At 33.7% G+C, this 25,000-nt stretch overlaps 7 protein-coding genes and 1 non-coding gene across 11 annotated transcripts; 3 read left to right on the forward strand and 5 right to left on the reverse strand.

Moving 5' to 3' along the window:
- The first annotated feature begins 18 nt into the window (after positions 1–18).
- Positions 19–4,322, forward strand: LOC105232606 (retinol dehydrogenase 7). Its single transcript, XM_011214352.4, has 5 exons — positions 19–2,678; positions 2,882–3,278; positions 3,375–3,736; positions 3,958–4,088; positions 4,158–4,322. Exons 1-4 carry the CDS (start codon positions 2,563–2,565, stop codon positions 4,082–4,084), a joined length of 1,002 nt encoding a protein of 333 aa, XP_011212654.2. The 5' UTR covers positions 19–2,562; the 3' UTR covers positions 4,085–4,088; positions 4,158–4,322.
- Positions 4,090–6,066, reverse strand: LOC105232605 (zinc finger protein-like 1 homolog). 3 transcript variants are annotated; one of them, XM_011214349.4, is made up of 6 exons: positions 5,443–6,066; positions 5,283–5,384; positions 5,002–5,220; positions 4,891–4,939; positions 4,699–4,815; positions 4,090–4,634 (listed from the first exon to the last, which is right to left on the reverse strand). In XM_011214349.4, exons 1-6 carry the CDS (start codon positions 5,542–5,544, stop codon positions 4,339–4,341), a joined length of 885 nt encoding a protein of 294 aa, XP_011212651.1. In that variant the 5' UTR covers positions 5,545–6,066; the 3' UTR covers positions 4,090–4,338. The 3 variants fall into 3 exon arrangements, with proteins under 3 accessions (XP_011212651.1, XP_011212649.1, XP_011212650.1); XM_011214347.4 differs by having other exon boundaries at positions 4,699–4,939; positions 5,443–5,760; XM_011214348.4 differs by having other exon boundaries at positions 4,699–4,939; positions 5,002–5,195; positions 5,273–5,384; positions 5,443–5,749.
- A 545-nt stretch (positions 6,067–6,611) lies between these two features.
- Positions 6,612–10,588, reverse strand: LOC105232609 (probable DNA-directed RNA polymerase III subunit RPC6). Of its 2 annotated transcripts, none has more exons than XM_011214356.4 (4): positions 10,448–10,588; positions 8,690–9,141; positions 8,384–8,635; positions 6,612–8,324 (listed from the first exon to the last, which is right to left on the reverse strand). In XM_011214356.4, exons 2-4 carry the CDS (start codon positions 9,080–9,082, stop codon positions 8,088–8,090), a joined length of 882 nt encoding a protein of 293 aa, XP_011212658.1. In that variant the 5' UTR covers positions 9,083–9,141; positions 10,448–10,588; the 3' UTR covers positions 6,612–8,087. The 2 variants fall into 2 exon arrangements, with proteins under 2 accessions (XP_011212658.1, XP_029408774.1); XM_029552914.2 differs by lacking the exon at positions 10,448–10,588 and adding an exon at positions 9,240–9,466.
- Positions 10,350–10,961, forward strand: LOC105232608 (uncharacterized). Its single transcript, XR_003846144.2, has 2 exons — positions 10,350–10,529; positions 10,630–10,961. It is a non-coding gene; the product is annotated as an uncharacterized LOC105232608 (transcript).
- On the reverse strand, positions 10,860–12,549 carry LOC105232607 (26S proteasome regulatory subunit 4). Its single transcript, XM_011214354.4, has 3 exons — positions 12,392–12,549; positions 11,340–12,311; positions 10,860–11,281 (listed from the first exon to the last, which is right to left on the reverse strand). Exons 1-3 carry the CDS (start codon positions 12,392–12,394, stop codon positions 10,937–10,939), a joined length of 1,320 nt encoding a protein of 439 aa, XP_011212656.1. The 5' UTR covers positions 12,395–12,549; the 3' UTR covers positions 10,860–10,936.
- Positions 12,550–12,721: 172 nt separating this feature from the next.
- On the forward strand, positions 12,722–13,459 carry LOC105232611 (signal recognition particle 14 kDa protein). Its single transcript, XM_011214358.3, has 4 exons — positions 12,722–12,809; positions 12,880–12,952; positions 13,015–13,115; positions 13,178–13,459. The coding sequence occupies exons 1-4, from the start codon at positions 12,786–12,788 to the stop codon at positions 13,307–13,309; spliced, it is 330 nt and encodes a 109-aa protein (XP_011212660.1). The 5' UTR covers positions 12,722–12,785; the 3' UTR covers positions 13,310–13,459.
- LOC105232610 (endoribonuclease Dcr-1) lies at positions 13,442–21,530 on the reverse strand. Its single transcript, XM_011214357.3, has 12 exons — positions 20,591–21,530; positions 20,360–20,529; positions 18,595–20,306; positions 18,240–18,536; positions 17,950–18,189; positions 16,608–17,858; positions 16,417–16,549; positions 15,100–16,355; positions 14,806–15,028; positions 14,113–14,750; positions 13,801–14,042; positions 13,442–13,729 (listed from the first exon to the last, which is right to left on the reverse strand). Exons 1-12 carry the CDS (start codon positions 21,217–21,219, stop codon positions 13,561–13,563), a joined length of 6,960 nt encoding a protein of 2,319 aa, XP_011212659.2. The 5' UTR covers positions 21,220–21,530; the 3' UTR covers positions 13,442–13,560.
- A 2,607-nt stretch (positions 21,531–24,137) lies between these two features.
- LOC125780235 (bifunctional glutamate/proline--tRNA ligase-like) lies at positions 24,138–25,000 on the reverse strand (the record flags this gene model as incomplete). Its single annotated transcript, XM_049462123.1, is given in 2 exon segments — positions 24,138–24,416; positions 24,471–25,000. Coding segments are annotated over 2 exon segments (687 nt in total), but the record flags the coding sequence as incomplete, so codon positions are not given.

A 25,000-nucleotide genomic window follows, 5' to 3' on the forward strand; every position in this document is an offset into this window, starting at 1 on the left:
CCGAAATCAAAAGTTTTGACTACAATACAAAATGGTTAGACGTAAAATAATGTTGCTTTGAATTTCATCTAGAAATTTTTTTTCACAATTTTACAATTTATTTTTTTTTTTATAAATATGATACTTAACTAAAGGAATTGCGTTTAACAACATTGAGAATGCGTTGTGATATTAAAAAAAAATAAATAAATAATATGTATTTATATACATGGAAAGCAATTTATAAAAACTAATGCATTAATTTAATATAATAAAATTTTATGTAATCTTAACAAATCTAAACATTGTGAAACAATTATGTATTGCCAGGTTAACTGAATTTGTGAACAAATCAAATTAACCTTTAGAACGAACAATTGAAATTGCCTTTATGTGTAACAAAACAAATTAAAAACTAAATATCTTTCTACAGTGATATGCATATTTATATGTAAATATACATACATATGTGTTTATATACATACGTATGTGTATAAGCTTCTTTGGTACCAACAAAATTTCTAAACCATTAATACAAAAAATATATTAGTTATATTATGTAATACTGTGTATTCTATTACATAGCAAATAAAAACTAAAAAATATGTAAACATTTATTTAATTGTTTTTGAGTCTGCTAAGCATTTGTTGCAGGTTGCCAAGTCCTCCTTCCACAAAAACTCCTGATTTGATTGTAGTTTGAAACAGTTGCCCTTACTATGTTTGCATAGCTAGCATACATGTACTTATATGCAAGAAAAAAAAGCGTTTAAGTGTTTAACACTCACTTTTTACATTTTGGTTGTCCTACACAACTACAAACAATATTTATATTTTTATAATAGTGAATAAGAGAAAAAATGCAGATACATAAAGTAAAGCTTATGGCTAAAAAGGAAATTTTTAATAATTCTTTACGCTACATATACATACATATATGATTTTCGCTTTAGATGTCATGCTATTTGATTTAACACATTTCTAAAAAAAATATTGTGGAATTAGAGGACAACGCTTAAAGTAAAGGCAGACAAAAAATCAAAAATATACATATTGTAGATAAATATTTAAATAGCTGAAAACAGAATTTTACAATAAATACACTATAAGACCGACACCAAATTAAAAGAAACTTACAAAAGTAAGCAAATAAATAAAGCAAAAAACTATAACTCCTCATTGTCTTAATATATTGGTGATAACCACAGACTAAAGTAAATTGAAACGCATATATAATATACATATCAACATAAATATATTCGATATTTTCTGTTTACATTTTCGGTAAAAATGTTCAGTATTTTTCGACTTAAAAGTTGATGAACCCAATTCGACAAATGCCTTATCTGTAGAAAGTTTTATTCGGACCTCTTGATTGGCGCTTTATTTAAAATATAAAGTAAAAGAACCAGAATAAATTTAAAATTGTGTTATATGAGGAGTAACATGGGTTGGTGCCCAATTTCGCACACTTTTCAACGATAACCAGTTATCAAGATAATGTTTTGCACTAAATTTGTTTGAATTTGGTCGAGTGATGACTGAAGTATGGGATTTCGTCTAAAAGTGACCGGTGCCATTGTTCAATTTTTACACTGGTTCCCTTGAAGTCCGTCCGTATCATCTGTTATGTAACCACTTTTTTTAAATCCACTTTTTTTAAATCTCAGGTGCCCCCAAAACTCAAATCTGACTTATTCACATTCGATATTTAGGCAACTGTGCCATTAACTACAATACTGTTTGGACTATCAATAGAACATCTTAACTACTTGTGTTGTATAATCTTTAATACTGGAAATTTCCATACTTCCTAACCTCCCGCGCATTTTTTATTTCGCCATGAACATCCAGAAGCCAAATCAGCAAGAATATCGGTTAATGAGCGTGATATTCAGAGAGAATCCTTTCCTGTATATTATAAATGGACTGAATCAGGTCCCTTAGTCTCCATATACCTTATATAGAGTTTTTCGAACTTCTGGGTAACTATACCTTTCCCTTTCTTTAATTCTTTCAAGATGTAAGAGTATGATATTTTCGGTTATACCGCGTAAATCGGTATTAAACAACAAATGCATGTAAGTATAATATTATAATAAACTACCTTTTATATTGCAAGCACTTAGAGTAAGAGATAGTTAATCGACTAGTTCGACTACCTTGCCTAATGGTACATAGAAAAAACTGGTTTAGGTACTACTCCAATGGTATTCGTTACTGGAGCACCACATGGTCTATATATTTGACCTACATGTATTAATGACCTTATAGTAGGTTTTAACTAAATTCACTTTTTGCACGATATACATATATGCAAATGAAATGTATTGTATTTCATGCATATTGGCACTTTTATCTTCACATACATACTTATGTACATATGCACATACATTAACTCGAAACATGAAGCATTGGAATGAAGTTTTACATTCTTTTGTAAATCAGTGCTGTATAAATATAGCGGAACATCACATCGTTGTGACCGCATACTGAAAATCGCAAACACAATTAAGTTTATAAATACAAATACATATTTATATACATAATATAAATAAAAAATTATATAAAATAATATTCGGAATGATGAAAAATCAGCTCTGGTATACTCTCTTAAAGACAATTGGTTATAGAGGTAAAACGCTAATGATGACACCTAAAAATGTGATTCTCATCACAGGCTGTGATTCTGGATTAGGGTAGGTAATTATATACCTATAATATACATGCATATGTAAATATGTACATAGATGAAAAAATTCATTTAACACTGTTTCATATTTACACTTCTGCGACGTGCATGTCGACATTCGACTTAGAACAATTGCTTTAACCATCCTTTGCTTCATAAAATACATACATACATACATATGAATCTAAAAATTTATATTTACAAAAACAGACATTCATTAGCACTTTATTGCTATTCCTTGAATATGACTGTTATATCGGCTTGTCATAATGTAAACTCTGAAGGCGCTCGCTTATTAAGAAATGATAACGATTCCCAACGCATGTTCACCATTGAAGTAGATCTGCTCAAGGAGGACACCATTACATATGCCTTCCAATATATTAAAGACTTTTTACTCACTAATACGGAATACCAATTCACAGCATTAGTAAACAATGCCGGTGTCATGTGTTTTGGTGAATTTGAATGGCAAACTTCAGAGCAATTCGAAATGCAAATCAATGTAAATGTGTTGGGTGCAATGCGTCTCACCAAAAAACTATTACCATTGATACGGCAGCATCGCGCACGTATAATCAATATCACCAGTCATTGCGGTCTGCAGGTAAGAAAAAATAGAACACATGCATGAAAATATTTTTAAAATTGATCTTTATTGATAAGAAAATCATATTATTTAATGATTGTATTGACTTTTTAGGCACTTCCAGCGTTAAGCTCATATGCTGCTTCTAAAGCAGCTTTGCGTTTCTGGTGCGATTCACTCCGCATAGAAATGCAACAATATGGCGTAGATGTGATCAACTTCGTTCCTGGATCTTTCGTACAATTTAGCAATATTTCTGCAAGACAACAAGAACATGCAAAGGTGATGTTTGATGCGTTTAGTGATGAACAACGCCAATTTTATAGTGCCTATTTTAGGCAATTCAACAACTATCTGAAAGTAGTTTCGGGTTTTAAATCTCCAAATCAATTTCACGACACCATTTTGTTGGATAAATTTAAAGCTGCTTTAACAGATAGCATTCCCCAAGCGATGTACATACATGAGCCCTGGCGGTTAGTACTACATAAATATCAATATGTATAATAGTAATTTATATGTACATACATACATATGTGCATATATGTATGTATGTGTATCACATACGTACATTTCATTAAAAGGTTTCAAGACGCAAATTTGTATATTTGCAAAATAATGGTTATTTGCATATTTCATTTACTGCTATAAACTTATAAACATATACAAATTATTTATTTTCTATTGACAATTTCAGTTACAAGATTTACCGGTTTCTTTTTCGGTTTTGTCCTACACCGATAGTGGATCTGTTAACTGTAAGATTCTGCGCTTTGCCGACTTATCAAAATGTTCTGAAACGTTCTTTAGGGAATAAAAAATGATGATGTATGTATTTCTTTTCATTTTATTTAATGGATACATATGCATCTTTTTTTTTTGCATTTTCCGTTACAGAAGATTTCTCAAATAAGTTTGATTATAAAAAATGATTACAATTTATTTTAACTTTACCAAAGTTTAGTAAATAAAGAGTTATAAATGGTATCGAAATCCAATACATAGTAATCTAAAATTATACAATTGCACAAATAATATATATCGTAACTAATTATCAGATTACATTCACATTTTAATTTTATTCATAATGAAGATCTGGTTTCGGATTTGGGTCATTCCAACTATCATGGATAGATTCATTATCACTGCCACGTCCAAAAAGTGCCATCAAATATATGACTACTACAAATGCTAATACACCACTTATTATCAGAAACCAAGTACGACGCCAGGGTGGACGAGAAGAGGGCGCATAGAAACGACGTGACCAACGTGAAAATATTTCTGAAGGCGTGCGCCGTTTATATTTGTTTTCATCGCGATCAGTGCCACCAATGGGCGACTGACGGGGCAGTAAAGGACGTCTGCTACTAGCTATATCATTATTAGTTTGATTAAATACTTACCATATACAAACAAATTTTAATTGGCTACTTACCAAGAACATTTTTTTCAACTGGTAAACTAAATGCGTCCATTAACAGAACAGAATGGGGATTCTCATGACGCATAATTTGCTCGGAAAATAGTCCATTATCCTTTAAACGCTCCACACCTACGGAATGGTGAACTTTGGTCATGTTACTAACTGCTGCAGTCTGTGTAGGTGCAGAAACTGTGGTAGATGTACCTTGACTTTTAAAATTCGCACTCGATTCGACTGACTTATCTTTAGGCAACTATGATAATGTGATTACAATTATAACACAGTAAGTGGAAATATAAAATGTATATTTCTTACAAGAGAAAGGCCCAGTCCATTTCGTCCCCAATTTACTTGTGACAAATATGCTTTTAACGCATCCCCTACGGGTGATACCAAATTGAAATTCGGAAATATCTCTGTATCACAAATTGGACACTGGTGACCACGTGGCGCTGTATTACTAGGCAATGATGACTGCCTTGCATTCAAGCAATCCCAATGAAAAACGTCTGCAACCAAATTAAAGTACATAGACTAGCATAAGGAACAATAATTGTAATTTAACTTTTATATATTTACAACATACGGTAACATACTAAGCGTACACATTCACCCTGTTCAAGTGTTGAAGAGCATAGAGTACAATTGGAGACGTAATCGCTGTCGCGAAGCCATTGAAGATATGATTGAACAATACACTGCAAAAGTTGGAAACAATATGAATTGTTCAGTGTTTGAAAGATTCAAAGGAATTACCTTGGAATGGTTTTGCACCATGCAATTTTCACATACATTAACTCGGTGTTCAAAACAAAATTGATTCGTCACTTGCCGTTTTGGACATTTGCATAAACCCATCGTTTAAATTGATACTAGATTTTTTGCAAACCTTAACAATGTTTTTCAACTTCAACTACTTGAAATTTTCAAGTTGTAATCACTGATTTTTTATTCCAAACATTTATTTTTTTAAGAATTTAGCAGCGAAAATGCTTCTAATGTCATATATTTTTTATATTGCTTTTTGTTCTATATTGACAGCTTTATATGACGACAGCTGTTGACGGCCACGTACAGCGGCTAATATTAGGGTGGTACTCTTGAATAAACCTTGGCAATATTACGATTTTTCCGGCGCCGCGATTTGATGGTACGGATGGATAGAAGAGGTCCTCAGCATTAAAAAATGTACACACATATACCGTCCTCAGACGCATAGTTTCCGAGATATTTCACTTTAAAGTTCAAAAATTTGTAAAAACAATGCTCGTTATTTCACTATGTTTAACCCACTTTTCACATATTTTTTAATTAATATATATTTAATTACACTACACATTCGTATTTATCAAAAATTTACACTAATTGTATATTTTTTAAGAAAATAAATATTCTTTAAAAATTATTTTGCACATTCAAAGTTTCAAGTGATTTGCGTGTTTACATTTATGACAAATAGCAGTGTTGCCATACTTTGTGTCCTGAAAATATAATCAAAAATGTGTATATTATATATTAAATAGAAAAAAACGTATTATAGAATTCATTCAGTTCATTCAATTTTTTCAGTTTTTCTCTCTTTTTGATTAAAATAGGTGTTCGATCGATGAGGGTTATTTTTTTTGAAGCGCGGCCGAAGGCCGCCAGTGCAGAAAGTAGTTCGACACAAAGGAACTATGAATACCCCGGTGTTCGATCGATGAGGGTTATTCTTTTGAAGCGCGGCCGAAGGCCGCCAGTGCAGAAAGTAGTTCGACACAAAGGAACTATGAATACCCCGGTGTTCGATCGATGAGGGTTATTTTTTTTGAAGCGCGGCCGAAGGCCGCCAGTGCAGAAAGTAGTTCGACACAAAAGAACTATGAATACCCCGGTGTTCGATCGATGAGGGTTATTTTTTTGAAGCGCGGCCGAAGGCCGCCAGTGCAGAAAGTAGTTCGACACAAAAGAACTATGAATACCCCGGTGTTCGATCGATGAGGGTTATTTTTTTTGAAGCGCGGCCGAAGGCCGCCAGTGCAGAAAGTAGTTCGACACAAAAGAACTATGAATACCCCGGTGTTCGATCGATGAGGGTTATTTTTTTGAAGCGCGGCCGAAGGCCGCCAGTGCAGAAAGTAGTTCGATACAAAGGAATGTTATTTTTTATCTTTATTTATCAATTAACATAATATACAAAAACCGTTTGTATCATTTTCTTTATAAATGTTAAAAAGAAAAATTTTTCATAGTTTTTTTTAAAACATAATATGTGGCAACACTGGTACTTGTAATGACATGTGAAGAAAAACAAAACAAAACAAAATAGGACTAAATTGCATGTAAAATTGTGGAACTTTAAAGTGAAATATCTCGGAAACTAAGCTCAGGGATAAAGGGTTGTTAAACTTATTCCAGTGTGAGAGCGCCTCAAAATAAGCGTTTTTTATAACATTTTCCATTGTGGCCAGATCGAACAAAATAAGAATTTTTGGGCATTTTAAATTAAAACACCCAACATTTAGTACGAATAAAAATTACTATGTAGTGGTTATTTATTATATGGAGAAACTATTTAAATCTTTTTAAAGTATATTAGAAGAACTGAATTTTGACCTTTCAATACCCAATAAAAAGACTTAAACTTGTTAGCTGTCATTCATTAAATTTTTTTAATAATTTTCCATTGAAAATAATACTATGATGCTTCAAATTACAAAACGTTTCATCAAATACCTTTAAATATCACATATTTACTTAATTTTCATTGTTTTAAATTTTTTATAAGTGGTCTTGAACGATGCAACAAATCCCTCCGTTTATATATTTTTTGGTACGATTTCAATCTGGCCATCGCTCGCTTCCAATTGCTAAACGTCAAAACCACCTAAACTTTGACAGTTGCTCGACTTTAGGTGGTTTTGACGTTTAGCAATTGCTCTCTCACTTCCAGTGAGAGAGGAGTTAAACATCTCTTTATCTCTGCTATGCGTCTGAGGACGGTATATGCGTATACATTTTTTAATCCTGAGGACCTCCTCTATCCATCCGTACCATCAAATCGCGGCGCCGGAAAAACCGTAATCGTGCCTAAACCTTAATGACATACAACTACCTCTCTGTTTTTTAATTTTTTATTTTTGTTTTAAATATACATACGTATGTATATCGTCACCTGAAATGCAAAATAGCGTAACAACATTTTCAGAAATTTCAGAAATAATATGGAACAAGAATGAAAAAAAAATTTTAATATTTTTTAAAACTGGTTTATATCTGAGCGCAGAACCTAAAAATGTTGAACGTATGTAATTTGAAGTAGTGAATCGTAATCAATAAGACACTCAATTTCGAATTTTTTGATGAAACGTTATTTTGCAGGTGACGATATGCGGGTATTAAAATGATTTCCTTATTTTTAATTAATCCAACCAATCTGTCATATAAATACATTTATTTGGTGTTACATCCCCACATTTTGAGCAATTTCTTATAACGGGACATATCCCACAAGGTATTTGTACAAGGCCGGGGGCAAAAAGAGGTGAATTAATAGCGCGATAAACAAAAGAACCATCGGGCATCATTATACGCTCTGCATTGCCATCATAAACGACAGTTTTTAAGATAGTTTCTAAATCATCTTCATCTAAATGAACCTAACAAAAATAATATATGAGGTTATTTTAGTCGTATTTTAGTATTTCAAATTTCGTACTTTACTTATACCCAAGTCTGATATAAATTTATGAACTTCCTTTACCGAACAACAAGATAGCCGTTTAAGTGCCAATGGACCTTCACGTTTTTTTTCTGCATTTTCACGGGTCATTTGTAAAAATCTTAGGCATTGCTGATTAAGGACGTCTACAAATTCAGCCTCAAAGTCTTGATCTTGATACCAAGCCCCGCCAGTTACTGAGCGGTCTGGTTCTAAATTGTACAGCATGTATACCTTTTTTTTACTAGCCTACAACGAAATACATTAAAAACAAACGGTGAATACTTTTGAGCTTAGTCTTACATTTACGGATTTGACTGCTTTAATCAGTTTTTTGGTCTCCAAATTTTTCAAAATTTTATTCAAATGAGTCATGTTAAGGTTTGATTGCATGCGTATATCACGAATCCAAATGCCTTTATTTCCGCCTTCTTCAATTATACCATAAATTATTCGTTCCTCATTATCGGCATCTTTGGGTAATGCACTCTTTTTCGGATCTTTAGCACGATATATGAGCTTGTCCCCTTTTTTAAGCAATTCAATAGTACCCTGTTGCAACAATTTATTCAAACTTTCCATTCGAGCTTGCGCTGTAACTTCTGGTAATCCCTTAACCAGATCATCATTTGAAGCTCCAGATGCAACTCTTTGAATTATAACCAATATTGCATCGGATATATCATTGGCAGCCATATTTGTGTAGTTTCAGCAGTTCAGTTTTAAAATATACATTCAAAACATGCACCTTCACTCTATAATATTACAAAAAAATACATTAACAGCCTAATATAAACAACATGTTGCAAAAGTAAAAAAACAACTATTTGTTTATTATCAATATATCACCTACTGAACACAAAACGACGACAGACGACAAACGAGAGTACGAAAGTGAAATGAAAACAAAACAACACAGCTGTCCATTTTGCATGTACACAACGTTGTGGCCATACTAATACCTTGCACTTCAATGAAATTTTAATATTTTGTTCAAAGTTAAATTTTTTATGCAAAAAATAAGTAAATAGGTATATATTTTTGTTTTAACTTATCAATTGTTATTACAAATGATATAATAGAGCTATTTTATGCTTTTATTTGTAAAGTAACGTCAAGTTTGTAAGAGCTGTGAATAATTTTACATTTTACATATTAGTGGCATCACCACTCCTCCTCATCTCTCTTCTTCCATTCTACTGTCGTTCTACTGTATTTGGCAAATAGGAGTTAGCGAGAATGACAACTGCCGGCCTACAGTCGTGTTTTCGTGTCGTCGTCAAAATAAGTGTCCATAAGAACGTGTGTAATATTTGACAGATGTCGTTTGTCGTCTGTCGTCGTTATGTGTTCAGCACTTTATAATCAACTAATACCATGTTCAGACCGGCACTTAATCACACGATTTCGGCTGTTGAGTTATTTATCCCACTAATCTTATAAATTTATCAAGATTTCGCCCTACAAAAATGACATTTCCAAATCACTTCATTGAAATGATTTGAAACTGATCCATCTCTCTGTGCGACTCTGAGTTTGCGCCACAGCTGATTTAGACACTACCAAGGAAAAAAAGTGTAAACCAACAAATTTTTTTAAAGCAATGAATCTAATTTCACCTGAAAATCGACTTAACAGATGCAAAAATGCATCCATTATTTATATTATATGAAAAAGATTTGAAAAAAGACGGCTTTTATTTCAAAATACTACATGACAATCTTTTCTTTGATAAATATTAAGCAATGTGAATTCTTGAATGACAATAACAACTGTTTTTTGATCTTTCTAACAGCAGTGTGAACGGGCTGATTAGTGCATGTAATTAAATGCAATCGAATCCCTTTAATTTTCGGTCTGAGCATGGTATAAGGTGATATATAAATAAATTTTATACTCATAGCCAACACTGTTAATATTTTTACTTTGATATACAACACTGCATTGCTATTCACCCAAATATGTCATATTGAAAAGATTTACTTCTGAAGTATAGTAATAGCATAATTTCTAAGATATTTTCTGTAATAACTATTCAAACAATTATAAAATGGAAGTTACCCGTGAATCTGTTATAGATGATGAGGATTTTAGAAAGATTACCGAGAATAATTTCCAAATAATCCGCAACAAATCAGCCAAAGTAAGAACCACAATTACAAGCACGAACTATTGTTTATGAACTAACAATGTGGCTAATCAGTGCTGCCTATATACTTTTTTAAATGTCAAATTTTCCGTAGATTGGGTATGCCGACGGTGTGTCAGATGGAAAGAAAGAAACATTTCAAATAGCTTTTAACAAAGGATACTCAGATGGATTGCGAACCGGTTTCGAATTATATAAATATTATAATGAAACAATCTCTAAATGACTTCGTAGTGCACACTGCGGCAGATATACATAAATAGTTTTGGGTACCAATTTTAAAATTCTTATTGAAATCATTTTTTAATCAATGTAAACAAAATCTTCCTTTAACAACTAATTTATTATGTTCACAATGTTTAGATTAGATATTTTGTTTTATTATTAAGAAGTACATGATTTTATAAATACAATCCTTCGACTGTTCCTTCTTTCTTTCGATATAAAACACTCTCCTTAGATTTTTTGAAGTCCTCATTAGTAACCTTCATACGTCGTTCACGTAGTGCCATTAAACCCGCTTCTGTGCATATAGCTTTAATATCCGCTCCGGATAGGTCATCCTTAGCCATAATTAGCTCATTCAGATTTACATCTTCTGCCAAAGTCATACGAGATGTGTGAATCGTAAATATTCGACGCTTCGTTTTTTCATCAGGAAGTGGGAACTCAATTTTACGATCAATACGACCAGGACGTATAAGAGCAGGGTCTAACGTCTCAATACGGTTTGTTGCCATAATAACCTAGTCCAAAAATTAAATTAATATTTCTAATTTAATTTCAAACATTTTAATCCTTTACCTTAACGTCACCCCTTGAATCAAACCCATCCAGCTGATTGAGCAATTCCAACATGGTACGCTGAATTTCCCTTTCACCACCAGAGTTTGAATCATATCGTTTTGTACCAACAGCATCAATTTCGTCTATGAAAACTATGGAAGGTGCATGCTCTTCAGCAACTCGGAAAAGCTCACGTACCAATTTTGGACCATCTCCCAGATATTTTTGGATCAACTCGGAACCAACAACTCGCAAAAAAGTCGCAGAGGTCTGATTGGCTACTGCTTTTGCCAGCAATGTTTTGCCAGTCCCTGGGGGACCATATAAGATAACACCTTTGGGTGGCTTGATACCCATTTCCTCATAATATTCTGGATGAGTTAATGGCAATTCGACAGACTCCTTGATTTCCTGTATTTGTGTATCTAAACCGCCAATGTCGGCATAAGTTTCTTGGGGCGCCTTTTCAAGTTTCATAACTGTTACCATTGGATCAGTGTCATCACTAAGAACACCGACTACTGCATGAACTTTATGGTTGAGCAACACTGAGCATCCTGGTTCTAACTGATCTTTGTCCACAAATGACAAGATACTAACGTAATGTTCTGAACCCACTGACGTCGAAACGATAGCATGATTATCGTCGATAATCTCCTCAAGGTTTCCAACTGACATGGGTGTACCACGAAGATCATCAACCTTCGAACGTTCTTCTTCGTTCTTTTCATCTTGTGGCTTCAGTCGCTCTTGATTGCGTATGAATTCATCTTCCATCATTAGGTAATCCTTAATTCGCTCTAGCTTCAAAAGTTTAAGACGGCATCGGGTATGTGGAGTTACTAATGGTAATTTCATTGCGGCATCAGGACCCTTCGCTCGTCTCTTCTTCTTTCCTACTCGTGTAGGAATTGGGGGTTCGTATTTCTTTTTCTTATCCTTGTCATCCTTCTTATCTCCTGAGCCACCTTGGGCGGATTGGTTTTGACCCTAATAAATTTGTTAATTAAATATTAATAATTGCTCTAATTTAAGTATTATAGACACATTTGAGAATATAAGAACTATACCATATCTATTATTCTAAAACTTTTCCAAAGTTAATTAATGATCAAACTGACTGAACTGACAAACAATTTTCACAAGTCACTTTAAGCCAACATGAAGTTGGCTGCAATTTGACAAATGACAATTTCTTTTTAGACTCTACTGTTACGGGTTCATTAATTTGTTTTTTCTGGTTTTTTTGTTTTTAATACCTAAATCAATACGTTTAAAAACATTTAGTTTAATACTTTTTTAATATTTTTATATTTATAATTGGTATATACATGTTGCACCAAATGTATGTAAGCTAAATTAAATTGAAAATATCAAAAAAGCGAACGCATTTTAAATTAAAAAGAATTATATTTGTCAAAAAGCTGTCAAAAATTTAATACATTTTTGCATACGAATACGAATATGGTTTTACTAGACAATTCCTCGGTTAATATTTTATTTGGTTTTCTACAAGATATGGGAGTAATATTTCTAACAAAATTTCATTTGCTTTCAGTTTATAATCCGGCTTGAAAAATTTGCTAATGCTGCGAAGAAGGACTCTTCTTTTTCCGTAACATTCAAGCGCTGTATGCACTTTAACATTTTTTTTTTTCATAAGCTATATGTAAACTTTAACTTAATATTGCAGATAATGGTCAAAATAGGCCGAAACCTCGAGAGGGACGACCAGAACTGCCGGAACCAGAAGTATATTTGTGCCTTATGCGTGCACAAACGAAATCAAAAAAAGTAGATCCTAATTTAACTGAATGTTTTTGTTAAATATCACGATTTGTTCTTTTTTTGTTCAGATATCTACTGTAGTGCGGCAAGAGGATGTACCCAGAATGATTAATATGTATGGGCAATTCATGAAAAGCAACATGGATGGTCTGAAGCGTGTTAAGAAAGCGAAGAACAAGTCAAAGGCGGCAAAAGGATAAAAGAATTCAGAATTAATAATTTAATGCATCTAAAACTTTTCAAGTTATCACAATTGGATAAGTTTATGGTTTTAGCAGGATAACTTTTTATTAAAATATAATCATTTTTAAACTGGTGTAAAAAAAAGCACATTGGTAAAAAAAACTTTATTTGCTTGTTTATATTCATGCATACATGAAATCAGACTAATTAAAATAGGTAGTAGTGGTACGTAAATAAGTAATACATTTTTTGGTGATATATTTAAGATTTAATCCTTCTTCGTTATTAAGCCCTGTTTCTTCAATTGACGCAATGCACATTTCGCAGCAGTGCACTTCGCTATACGATAGTTGCGACCAATGCCACGAAAAGTTCCCTTGCAGAATACATCAACAGTAACACGCACACGACGCCCATCAGCGAGTTTCTCCGGTTTTCTAACAAAAAAATAAATAAATATAATTTCAAATTATGTAATTCAAAGTCTTAAGGCATAGTTGGTAATTACCCAAATTTAGCTGTTTCTGGTTCCAACTCTAGCAACTCTCGAATGGGCGATTTCGGAACCGAGTTACTAAATTGTTCAATCTCCGGTCTCATCATATTGCTATACACCTGCCATACAACGTCTAACGACATATTGGAATCCAGAAAAATAGCACCCGCAATTGACTCAAATACATCACCTAAAGCTTTTGGGACTTCAACATCTTCAGCATCATCACACTCTTCTTCCGAAAGCAGGTAATACTATAAACAATTATGGAATATTAATTAATATTATAACTATAAGTATAAACTACGGACAAATTCATTTTACTTCTTCACTTATACTGTGTCCATTTTCGTTTTGAATACGCACAAAACGATCGATAACTTCGTTTAGACCTGGAGACAAATGGCGAAAATATTTGTGAAAACCATGTCGAACGGCCAAAGAAGCAAATATAGTATTATTTACTAAAGCTGATCGTAAGTCCGTCAAAGCACCAGGTGAGTGTTGCCTGGGATCTTCATATAGGTGACGAGTAATTAAATAATCTAGAACTGCATCTCCCAAGAATTCTAACCGCTGGTAACAATCTGTCAAACGATTTGGCGAATAACTAGCATGAGTCATGGCTTGTAATAGGTAAGAACGATCGCGAAACCTATAACCTAATGTGGCCTCAAATTCATCAAAGCCTTCAAGCATATATTCCAATTCCTGAGTGGCATTAGGAGAATAAACAAGAAGTGGACTTTTCGGAGCTACCCAATTTCCATACACTATTATGTTGCCATTCTCATCCGGATTTGTACTACCAGGCACGCGAGACTCCTGCTGATTAAACGGTCTATGTACAAACGGAAGCACTCGTATTCCCAACCATGCCATAAGCAGCAGGGCTCCACGTGGCCCGCATTCAATTAAATAGGCCCCGATTAACGCCTCGACACAATCGGCCACAGATTTATCTAAATTAATGTTCAAATTTATTATTATTAAAACAAACTTCATCTACTGTCTCACCTGGTATGCTATGTTGTGTTACTAGGTTATACGGAATGAAACAAGTAAAGTCATTTCCTTCACCACTCTCATCAAGACTGACGTTATTCTCGTTGGAATTGTTACTTACATCAGCAATAAGTCCCAATTTGTCAGCCTTTTCTCGCACTAATGCGCATATCTCTGCACTGGTTAATTTTTTTATATTCGCTAAATCGACCAGCTTCCAGTGATGCGGGGGAATCTATAAAAAAAAATATGTAAACAATTTATTAATTACCATAATTATTTACAAAGCTTGGTATTTTAACAGACTTTTGCCTCGATAAGTGCCTTCTCCAGCTCTTTAGGTACATAATAACACGGTGGTAACCAATTGTCATGAGGTTCAAATTTTGTAGCTATCATATATTCACCCAGTTTTTTTCGTCTTCCCAATCTATACAAATTCAAGTTGGCTACTTGCTTTGAGCGCAAATGGCTTAGTTTGCCTTCATGCACATTTTCGTATGTTATATACAAATAAGTGGTAATGGCGTATTTAAGAAATGAGTCGCCAATAGTTTCAAGACGTTCCAAATTAATGCCATCATTCGCATTCGACATAGTTAAAGCTTGCAAAATAATACTTGGGCTTGGACCTGGATGTCCAACCAAATCTGGTTGATAGTCGAAGCTAAAATTATTACATTGATTCTTCGTGTTATTTTCAGTTACGGGAGAGAACGTATTAGTTATATTGGAGGAGTATTCTTTCCTCTCAAATTTTAATGTTATCATTTTTTTACATTCATGACCAGATTTTTCTAACTTCAGCTTATCCTTATCATTGAAATTGTCAAAAACATCACCACAACCTTGAATTTCGAATAGCTCATGAGTGTGAGATTTTAGATACTCAGCATTTAACCGGGCAATATCTGATACGTTCAACACGTTACCATGCTCTTTTAAGATTGAAATTAACAAGTTTTTGTCAGCATAAGGCAATAGTTTACAAAACACATCTACAGAAGGCGGTTCATTGGTATTATTTGAGGTGATGTTTATCGAATCCTTAAGCTTCAGCACCACTGGCTGATCGTATTTTACAAGCATATTAGACTGTTTAATGCTATTTTTCAACTGTCCTGTAGATGTGATATATTGGGCGATAGAGTGACTCAATTCTGCTTCCATGCTAGGTTTCAAGTCCACAAAATTGTATCCCACAAGCAAGTTTTTCGTCTTCTGATAATCACGCTCATTCGCATTAGTTGCTTGAATTATAGATATTTGTTTATTGCGCTTTTCGATCTCTTGTGCTGTTTCAATTGTTTCAGCTTCATTCCTTGAAGTGAATGCAATACGTGAAGCACCGTAGCCTTCATAGTCATCGTCACTATAGTTATTAAGTTCATTGTCATCGTAACTGGAAGCAAACGAGTCATCCGAATCATAGAATGTGAACGAATTCTTTCGAGTGTTATTTGTATTACTATTCGGATTTAGAACACCATTTGCTTTTTTAACAAGGTTTGATTCTTTCACATCCCAGAAAGTGGGGGAACCGTAGCGCATTTGTTGGTCACCTATATAAATATAAATATAATAAATTACAATTCTGGTTAACTATAGCAACCTTTAACCTACAAAAACTAACATTCGGTGGAAAATATTTAAAACATTCTTCCTCATCTTCATCCATTGACTCAGAGTTTTTACTGCAATTGATATTGTCAGCCATATCATTGGACCAAGTACCTATTTCTATAAAAGTACTATCCTGAAAAAAAATTTAGTAAATATCAACAAAAAAATATACCACTTCCATTTTTAGATACCTTCAATTTTTTTTCACCTTCTATAATGATTTCGTTTGCACTTTTCATTTTGGAATGGTTACTTTCATAATTGTTATCTAATTCGTCACCAACTCCGTTGCCTTTCACGAAGGCGTTGCATTGTTTGTTCCTTGTTTCTTTATTGCTACTTTCTTCTTTTTTCTCATCTAATAACGGAACATTCTGATTTTCTTTTGATCTCTTTAAAACCTCCGACAAACTCCAGCCAAAGTCCAGCATAGGCCATTCAAAATTATCGGGGATTTCCTGTAGGCCCAATCCTATGTCCAGTGACACCTTTTTTCGTATATCATCAGCCAGTAATAACCCGTTTATACGATATAGAATGCAAGGTAAGCAGACAGCAGTTCGCCATAATGAAGCAGGAAACGGATGCACAGTGCACAATTCTGGCACAAGAATTTGTTTTTGTTCCAAGTTCTCACGCTTGGCACGTTTAGTTTCTTCGGAACTAGTAGGCAGCGCAACGCCTTTTCGATTGACATAACGAGGTGTTAAAAAATTTAAACGTGCACTGGTGTGGTCTACATCTAATAATGGCTGTTTAACATTTTGAATTGTTAAACCATATTTCAGAAAATAGTAATGCTTAAACGTGTGGTAGTTTTCTCCAGGAAAACAACTTAGAGGTGAGAGCTGTGGACAAATCTCTGCCACGTAAAAGTACTGCGGCTGATCCTGATTGCGATACCAGGGCATAACAACGGCATCTTTGAACTTATTTGCGTCGAATTCAATAGATTTACGTAAATCATCCGTGATTGGGGAAGGCATCATAGTTGATTTTCTTTCAATTAACTCAAGGAAATCCCAGTCGATTACCTTTCTACTATTACTTTTTATCGTAGGTACAATGAAAACACAATTTTCGGTAGAATCTGGATCAAAAAGCATAAGGAACTTCTGAAGGCGCAATACATTTGTAAATGTGTAGTTGAGGAATGTATTAATGCAACGTATCTGGACTTCTGTGAGTACAACCATCTCTTTTGAAAGAACAATAGAGACTTTTACTTCACCGGAACGCGTAAATATAGGAAATGAACTGACTTTTGGTATACGTTTTACGGTTAGAATACCAAAGCCTTGCTGGGCATCTTCAGGTGGGTATATTTTCCGACCACGTGTATTTTGTTCCTCCGGAATTGGACATTGCAGTGTCAAATCAATAAAATACAAGTAGCATGGTACACCTACAGTTGGACGACAGTCGCTTAACTCGGAGGCAATCTATAGTAACAAAACCATTCATTAAAATGATATATTACTACGTCTAATTTTTTATTCTCTAATAGATATTTAAACAATTTAAACTACTTACACGTTTGTAATAATACTGTCTCCGTTTCGTTGTTCCCGGTCGAGGTTCAGAATTATCATGTACTATTTTTTCGTCTTCCTCTTCTAGCTCAAAGTTTTCCCAGTCAGACTCCATTGCTCGGAAACTTTCCTTTCCTATTGGCTGCAAGTTTTGATCCAATTCTCCAATTTTGTGAAGCTCTATACAGGTTTGTAAAGCGGCCATTCTACGGGCCAATATATTCGAAGACATTGGAAGTCCCTTAAAGCATAACACAATAACAAATGTTTAATTAATGAATTAAAACATACCACTATATCGTATTTTAATGGTGAATTTATTGGAAGACGTATCGTGTATTGATATACTTCGACTCCAGATCGAATCGTTTTAGTGCAACGCCAAAGTGCTGTAAGTTTTGTAAAAGTATCACTTGGCAATTTCGAACAATACTTGTTGACTAAGGCTATAGAGGTATTAAGATCTACAGATGCTCCAGTCAATAAATGTTCCAGAGGCTTGTAGCGCTTAATACATTTATTGAAATAGTCTGCAAAATGATGCTCCGTTTCTGGCGGCTCGGTATTAGCACATTTAGATAGTAATACCTACATACAGATACTGGTTAATGTTTTTATTTATCAATAATCAATACAGTCAGCATACCTTTTCTATTTGACGATATTCCGCTAGTTGTTCTACTATTTTATTAGTTGTGAATTCTAATTGATTCAAAGATGCATCGAAATATGTGGAAGATTTTGATACTTTTTTATCACTTTCAAAGAGGCATTGAAATCTACGTTTCTCTTTTTTATTTTTTGGTGGAACTGAGTCTGCAGGTGCTGCGACTGATACGTCTTCTACTAAAGAGCTTGAAAAAGAACCACTCAATACAGTACTAATATCTGATATAGCATCACTAAGGTTAAGAACTTCATAACAATTGTTTAAAGATTCTTTGATTACTAATTTATTTTTAATTTCTTTCATTGGAGCTGTTTCACATTTTAACTCCATGATTGAAGACGAATTGTCCCCAATTTCTACTATGTTGGCATTGCTCGTTTCATTATGTACGCTTTCAAAACCCGGTAAATCATCCGTGATTTCTTTCAACGTCAAAACGCTTTTGGTTGGTGGTTTATTTGTAATAACTTCGGGATTTAGTATTTTCACAATTCCCTTTGTAGAACCAATTGTGAATTTATTTACTTTATTATTATCTGAATTCTCTTCATCGCTACAAGTATCTGTATCAATAACGTCGTCTTGTCCATCTTCCAGTTTACATAGATATATATGGCTTTCATTGCTTAGTTGTTCATTTTTACTGTGAACGGCAGTATACGCAGGTGAAACTAATATCACATGATAAGCAGGTGCTGCTCTTGCTCGTCCCTTACACTGCACATAACTACGATAAGTGGTCGGTGCATCCCAGCGAACTACTAAATTACATTTAGGAAGATCGATACCTTCCTCTAGCACAGAAGTGCCAACTAACACATTACAGTCGTGCATGCGGAAACGTTTCAATACCTCTTCCTGACGCCTATGCTCCACCTCAGCTTCTTTGGGTTCGTTGATTGGATCTGCGACTCGATCAGTTGTAAATTGACATTTAAGAAATTTTAATTCAGGATCATGGCGACCCATTTCGCTAAGCAAATCAAAAAGTGCACGCGCTGTATAGTTTGAATTGCAAAAAATAATTGCGCAGAGTGTATCTAGCTCATCACCGTTGTCTCGAATGTGTCGACGATTAAACGGTCTACGTTTGAAACGACCATGGGCTCCACCCGTACCATGTCTTCGGTTCGCTGTGGTAGAGTTTTCAATTTTGTATGTGCCCATTTGCATATTTTGTTGCGTTGAATTGCCGGAAATATTTTTTACAATTGGATCCAAGTTGTCAATAATTGATCGAGATTCTAGTTGTAATTTCATGGTTACGTTCTCAACATTTTGGCAACTGTATTCGATATTTCTACTAAGTTTTTGAAAATCCATCTGATCTAAATCCTGACTGAGTTTATGTATGGTTTCATTCTTAGTTAATAGTTCTTCCGGTTTAAATAAACGTAAAATTTCTAACAAACGAAATACCTTAGGGCTTGAATATTTTTCAACGAGATGTCTGTGGTTAGTGATCTTTTTGAATGTTTGTTCACAAATAGCATGAAATTCTAAAAGCGCTGTGTTCACCACACACAACAAAATGTAGTGACGTTCATGTGGGGTTTTTATTTTTTGTTTTTCTATGCGATGAAACATGTTAACAGCAACGCGATCAGCACACCATGGCCCCATTTCATGAAGAACAAAGAGCATAATTTCCAAAAATTCCATTGGTTCTTTTTTGGGATCAGGGATGTCTAGAATAATGATAATTACAAAGGAAAATATTGGGAAAAGTCATAAAAAATACCTTTTAATTCCTCCAAATATTCATCTGTGTTATATATTTCAAAAGGGTCGTATCGATGATCTATTAAAAAAGCTTTCCTTGTAAAAAGGACCTCCTCCAATACAGATATCAATTCATCGCGTTCATAAGGCATACATTGAACAATAAACTCACTTGGTCTAGCACAATATCTAAATAAAAAATTTTTACTATTCAAATATTTTCTAAAAAATTTGACAAATATATGCAAACCTCAGTACAGTAACGATGTCGCTGGCTGTCTCAGCTTTACAATGCAAATTGTCTTCCAATGTATTTAGCATTGCACTTAACTCTTGTAAAGAGCATTCTGCACTATGTAGAGGACCTGCCAAGCCCAACACTTTCGGAACCTCTGTGTTCAAATTATTAAAATGTTCCTGAAAAATTGTGCGTAAATCCTTACAAACATCAGCTTCATGACAGTCTTCCAATATTAATACATGAACATTCTCCAAAGTGAGCACTCCACTTCTCAATGCTTCCAAACAAGTACGCGGATGAAGAACATAAAGCTGAAAACCCTTTGGAATGTTAGGTTGACTCTTGTCACTCAACTCGAGGTTTTCCACTCTGTACACTTTCAGATTTGTCAAATGCTCAATCATAGCAGTTATTGATAAAGCATTTCGTTCAGTTGTTAAATACAAATTAGTCTTTGCCGTTAATCTCGCTGGTCGTGACAATTCTTGCAGCAACTTTAAGGCTATGAATTCTTTGGAAGACTTGTGACCAAGGCATATAATTACATTACGTTCAAATGCAGCAGAAAGAAGTTCGATTTGATAATCACGCGGGGTAAAAACCGTAGTATGAATATTATCACACCAATAGAACGACATTTTACCATAAACACAAAACAGTTATAGATACATATAATATATTCCTTTGGTTTTGTCGTTTTATAGCAAGAAACAACGATTCACAAAAAGCCAGGTTATTCTTATTTATATGTAGTATTATTTTCAGTATGAACTAACTGAAGCAACATGACTATATGAAGGCCAGGCCAATAAAAATGATATGACTTATATTCAAAATACGAAAAGAAATTTCAGTATAAAAGAATCTACACCATTTATAAACCGGCAACAAAATAAGTTCGTTTAGATCATGTTGTCAGCTGATGTAATTAAATTGACATTTTACATCTATGCGCAAAATAAATGTATTCGCATTACTGCATGGATAGAATTAGTTCATAAGGTAGCTTTATTCCACGTCCACACCTATCTTGTCAACGTGTAAACTCGATATGTATAGATGTTGTCTAGATAACTTTATTGCCACCAATATTTCCACAAAAGATTGCATATTGCTTATTTTTGACAATAGTAGTCTAAACTTTCGAAAATATTTTGTTTATTTAAAGGCTACACAAATATGTCAAAAACTTTGAAAATTTAATTTTTTTTGCACTTACTAAATAAGAGCTATTTGATAACTTTTATTTAATCCTCACAGAATAATACTTATACAGTAATACTATGTTCAGACCGAAAATTTCAAAGATTAGATTACACTTAAGCATTTCATAACCCAACAGTGCTCTCACTGCCGTTAGAAAGATCAAAAAACAGCTGTTATTGTCATTCAAGAATTCACATCGCTTAATATTTGTCAAAAGAAAAGATTGTCGTATAGTATTTTGAAATAAAAGCCGTCTTTTTTTAATATTTTCCATATAATATTATTTCTATTGCATGCATTTTTTCATTTGCTTGGTCGATTTTCAGGTGAAATTAGATTCATTGCTTTAAAAAAAAATTTGTTTGTTTACATTTTTTTCCCTTTGTAGTGTCTAAATCAGCTGTGATAATGTAACAGTTTTCCAGTGCTGACTAGTATTTTTCCAATGCTGACAAGTAGATTACGCAAAATCAGAGTCGCACGGACAGATTTAGCGTGGATCAGTTTCAAATCATTTCAATGAAGTGATTTGGAGCTGTCATTTTTGTATGGCGAAATCTTGATAAATTTTTAAGATTAGTGGGATAATCCATTCAACAGCCGAAATCGTGTGATTAAGTGTCGGTCTGAACATAGTATAAGAATAGAAGAGAAAGATTTTTGCTTTGCCTTTGCGATTTGAAAGACTTAGAGAAAATAATTACTAACTTGATTTTTGGCCCATGCTTTCAACCTATGTAGATATATTGCTGTTTGTACACGAGCATCCATACTATCGGCACAGATTTTGCCACCAATGGAAAAATATTTTACAAATGTAATTTGAATTTATTTTCCTCGGGTTATACACTATTCAAAATAGCATTCAAGATTCAGTTACTTTTCGAATTTGAACATCATCTACATATCAATTTTTCTAATCAAGTCGTAGGGCCACTCGACGATCAAGTTAAAACAGCTGATCACATATGGCATACATCCATTCCATGCAAATGTGGGGAATATGAATATTTCGTTATATTCACAGCTTGATATCAAAATATAAGTATATGAATCAACTTCTGCAGAAATTTAAATGTCTGTGCTTTGTGGAACAAGTAAAGTTAAAAAGTATGTTGCTTTCGCACAACGAGACGGATTTTCTCAACTCATCTCTTATTTCTTTTTCCGTTAAATTCGTACAAAACTTTCAATTTTAAGTGGTTTCTATGACGGTATGTTGAAACTATTATTGAAAGCAGCTTCTCTGCTGGGTTAAATCGAGAATAGCTGTGTTGCCACTTTTATGCTCGTATTTTGCGGATTTGTCACTGGCGATGAGCGATATTGCGGTGTTTCAATATCTGTGATTTCAGTGGTTACTATTGAAATCACAGTGACTTTATATTGTTACTGCGATCGCAAGTAAAACTTTGTACTCAATTTTTCTTTTAACTTCACCACACCAAAGCTTATGGTTTTAATAAAGAAAAATAAAATTTAAAAATATCTTAAGTAGTTGCAACTTCTGATTACTTTTTTAACGACTAAACTTATATACCTAAACATTTGCATTTAAATATATTAACATTTGGCCTTTTCATCGTCCAATGGTCCACTGCCTATTTTGGATATGTTTCTTTATACTGGTTACCGATGTTTTTTGATTTCATGTTATCACTTTCCTGCCTTTAATAAAAAATTACATTTAAAACCGCTGTGGTGAAAAATGGAATATGTGTTTTACCATACCTGCTACGTTGATGCTCTATGTTATTCTGCTGTTGCAATCACAAGTAGCTCTATTAAACGGCGTCGTGTATCATGCTACATGAACATTTGTAAGAAGGAAGCGACATAACAATGGTAAATTAAATAGGTAAATTTATTTGTTTTAAATTATCAATTGTTATTACAAAAGATTTAACAGAGCTATTTTATGCTTTTATTTGTAAAATAACGTCAGGTTTGTTAAAGCTTTGAGTAATCTAACAATTTACATATTAGTGGTATCCTCTCCCCTCTACTGTCGTCGGCAAAAATTAAAAATATTTTTAAATTAGCGAAAGCGACAACTGAGAGCCTGCAGTCGTGCAGCTTTATCTATGGTGCAGCTGTATAAATAACTGTGTCCTTAAGAACGTGTATATTTTTATAACTGAGAGAGGACGTTTGCAGTCTGTCGCGCTCGGTGTGTTCAGCACATTACACTTGAATAAAATTTAGATATTTTGTTCAAAGCGATTTATTTTGTGCAAAAATAAGTAAATAAGACGATTGATTTGTTTTAAATTTTTTTAAATCTGCTCAAATGTTCATAAATAATTTTGCAATTGTTTACAATATTTTTATTACTAAAAAAAAAACAATATAATTTTAATAAATTTATTCATAGTTAAATATTCATTATTGAACGGTATAACCTTTTTGATTATCTTGAAATTGTATTTCACTTTTTCTTCGAAGCATCATTTTTTGTCATTTAATGTTACATTAATAACTTCGTCCAAATAATGTATAAAATTGTGGTTTATTGACGCAACTTGGGTGAATACATTTATCGCTAGCAGTAATCGCAGCAGGTTGTTCAAATGGTATACAAAGGGATTTAGCGCCCATAGCAGGAGCACCAGGTTCCGCCTCCTCATCTCTGTAAGGTATTTTATATTAGATAAATTAAAATCAACTAAGTATTTATACAAACCTTGCACTATCTCCTTTAATTTTTTCTTCGCAGCTAATTTCACCACAAAATGGAGAAAGTAGAATATTCTTAGCATCCAAAAATTGGCAGAAGTCCGTCCAATTCTTTGTAATTTTTGTATGATTAACCAACTCTTTTTTCGCTTTGGCCAACATACTATCATGCATTGTTTCCAACAATTGGCTGATTTTGGACTCGACGTCTTCTAAAGCCAAAATTAGTTTTTCACCTGTATCCCTGCGTACCGCAACAATTTGATTAGTCTTCATATCTTTTGGACCAAGTTCAATACGAAGTGGAACACCCTTCAACTCCCAATGATTAAATTTCCAACCTGGTGAGTAATTGTCACGGTAATCACCTTCACAACGAACACCCTTTACGTTTAACTGCCCTTCAAGCTTTTTACAAGCTTGTAAAAGCCGTTCACGCTCATCGGGTTTCGTATTCACCGTAATGCCACAAGGTACAATAATAGCTTGTATACAAGCAACACGTGGCGGCAACACCAACCCCTGATTGTCTGCGTG

This window comes from Bactrocera dorsalis, unplaced genomic scaffold, assembly GCF_023373825.1.
Source record: "Bactrocera dorsalis isolate Fly_Bdor unplaced genomic scaffold, ASM2337382v1 BdCtg301, whole genome shotgun sequence".
NCBI lineage: Eukaryota > Metazoa > Arthropoda > Insecta > Diptera > Tephritidae > Bactrocera > Bactrocera dorsalis.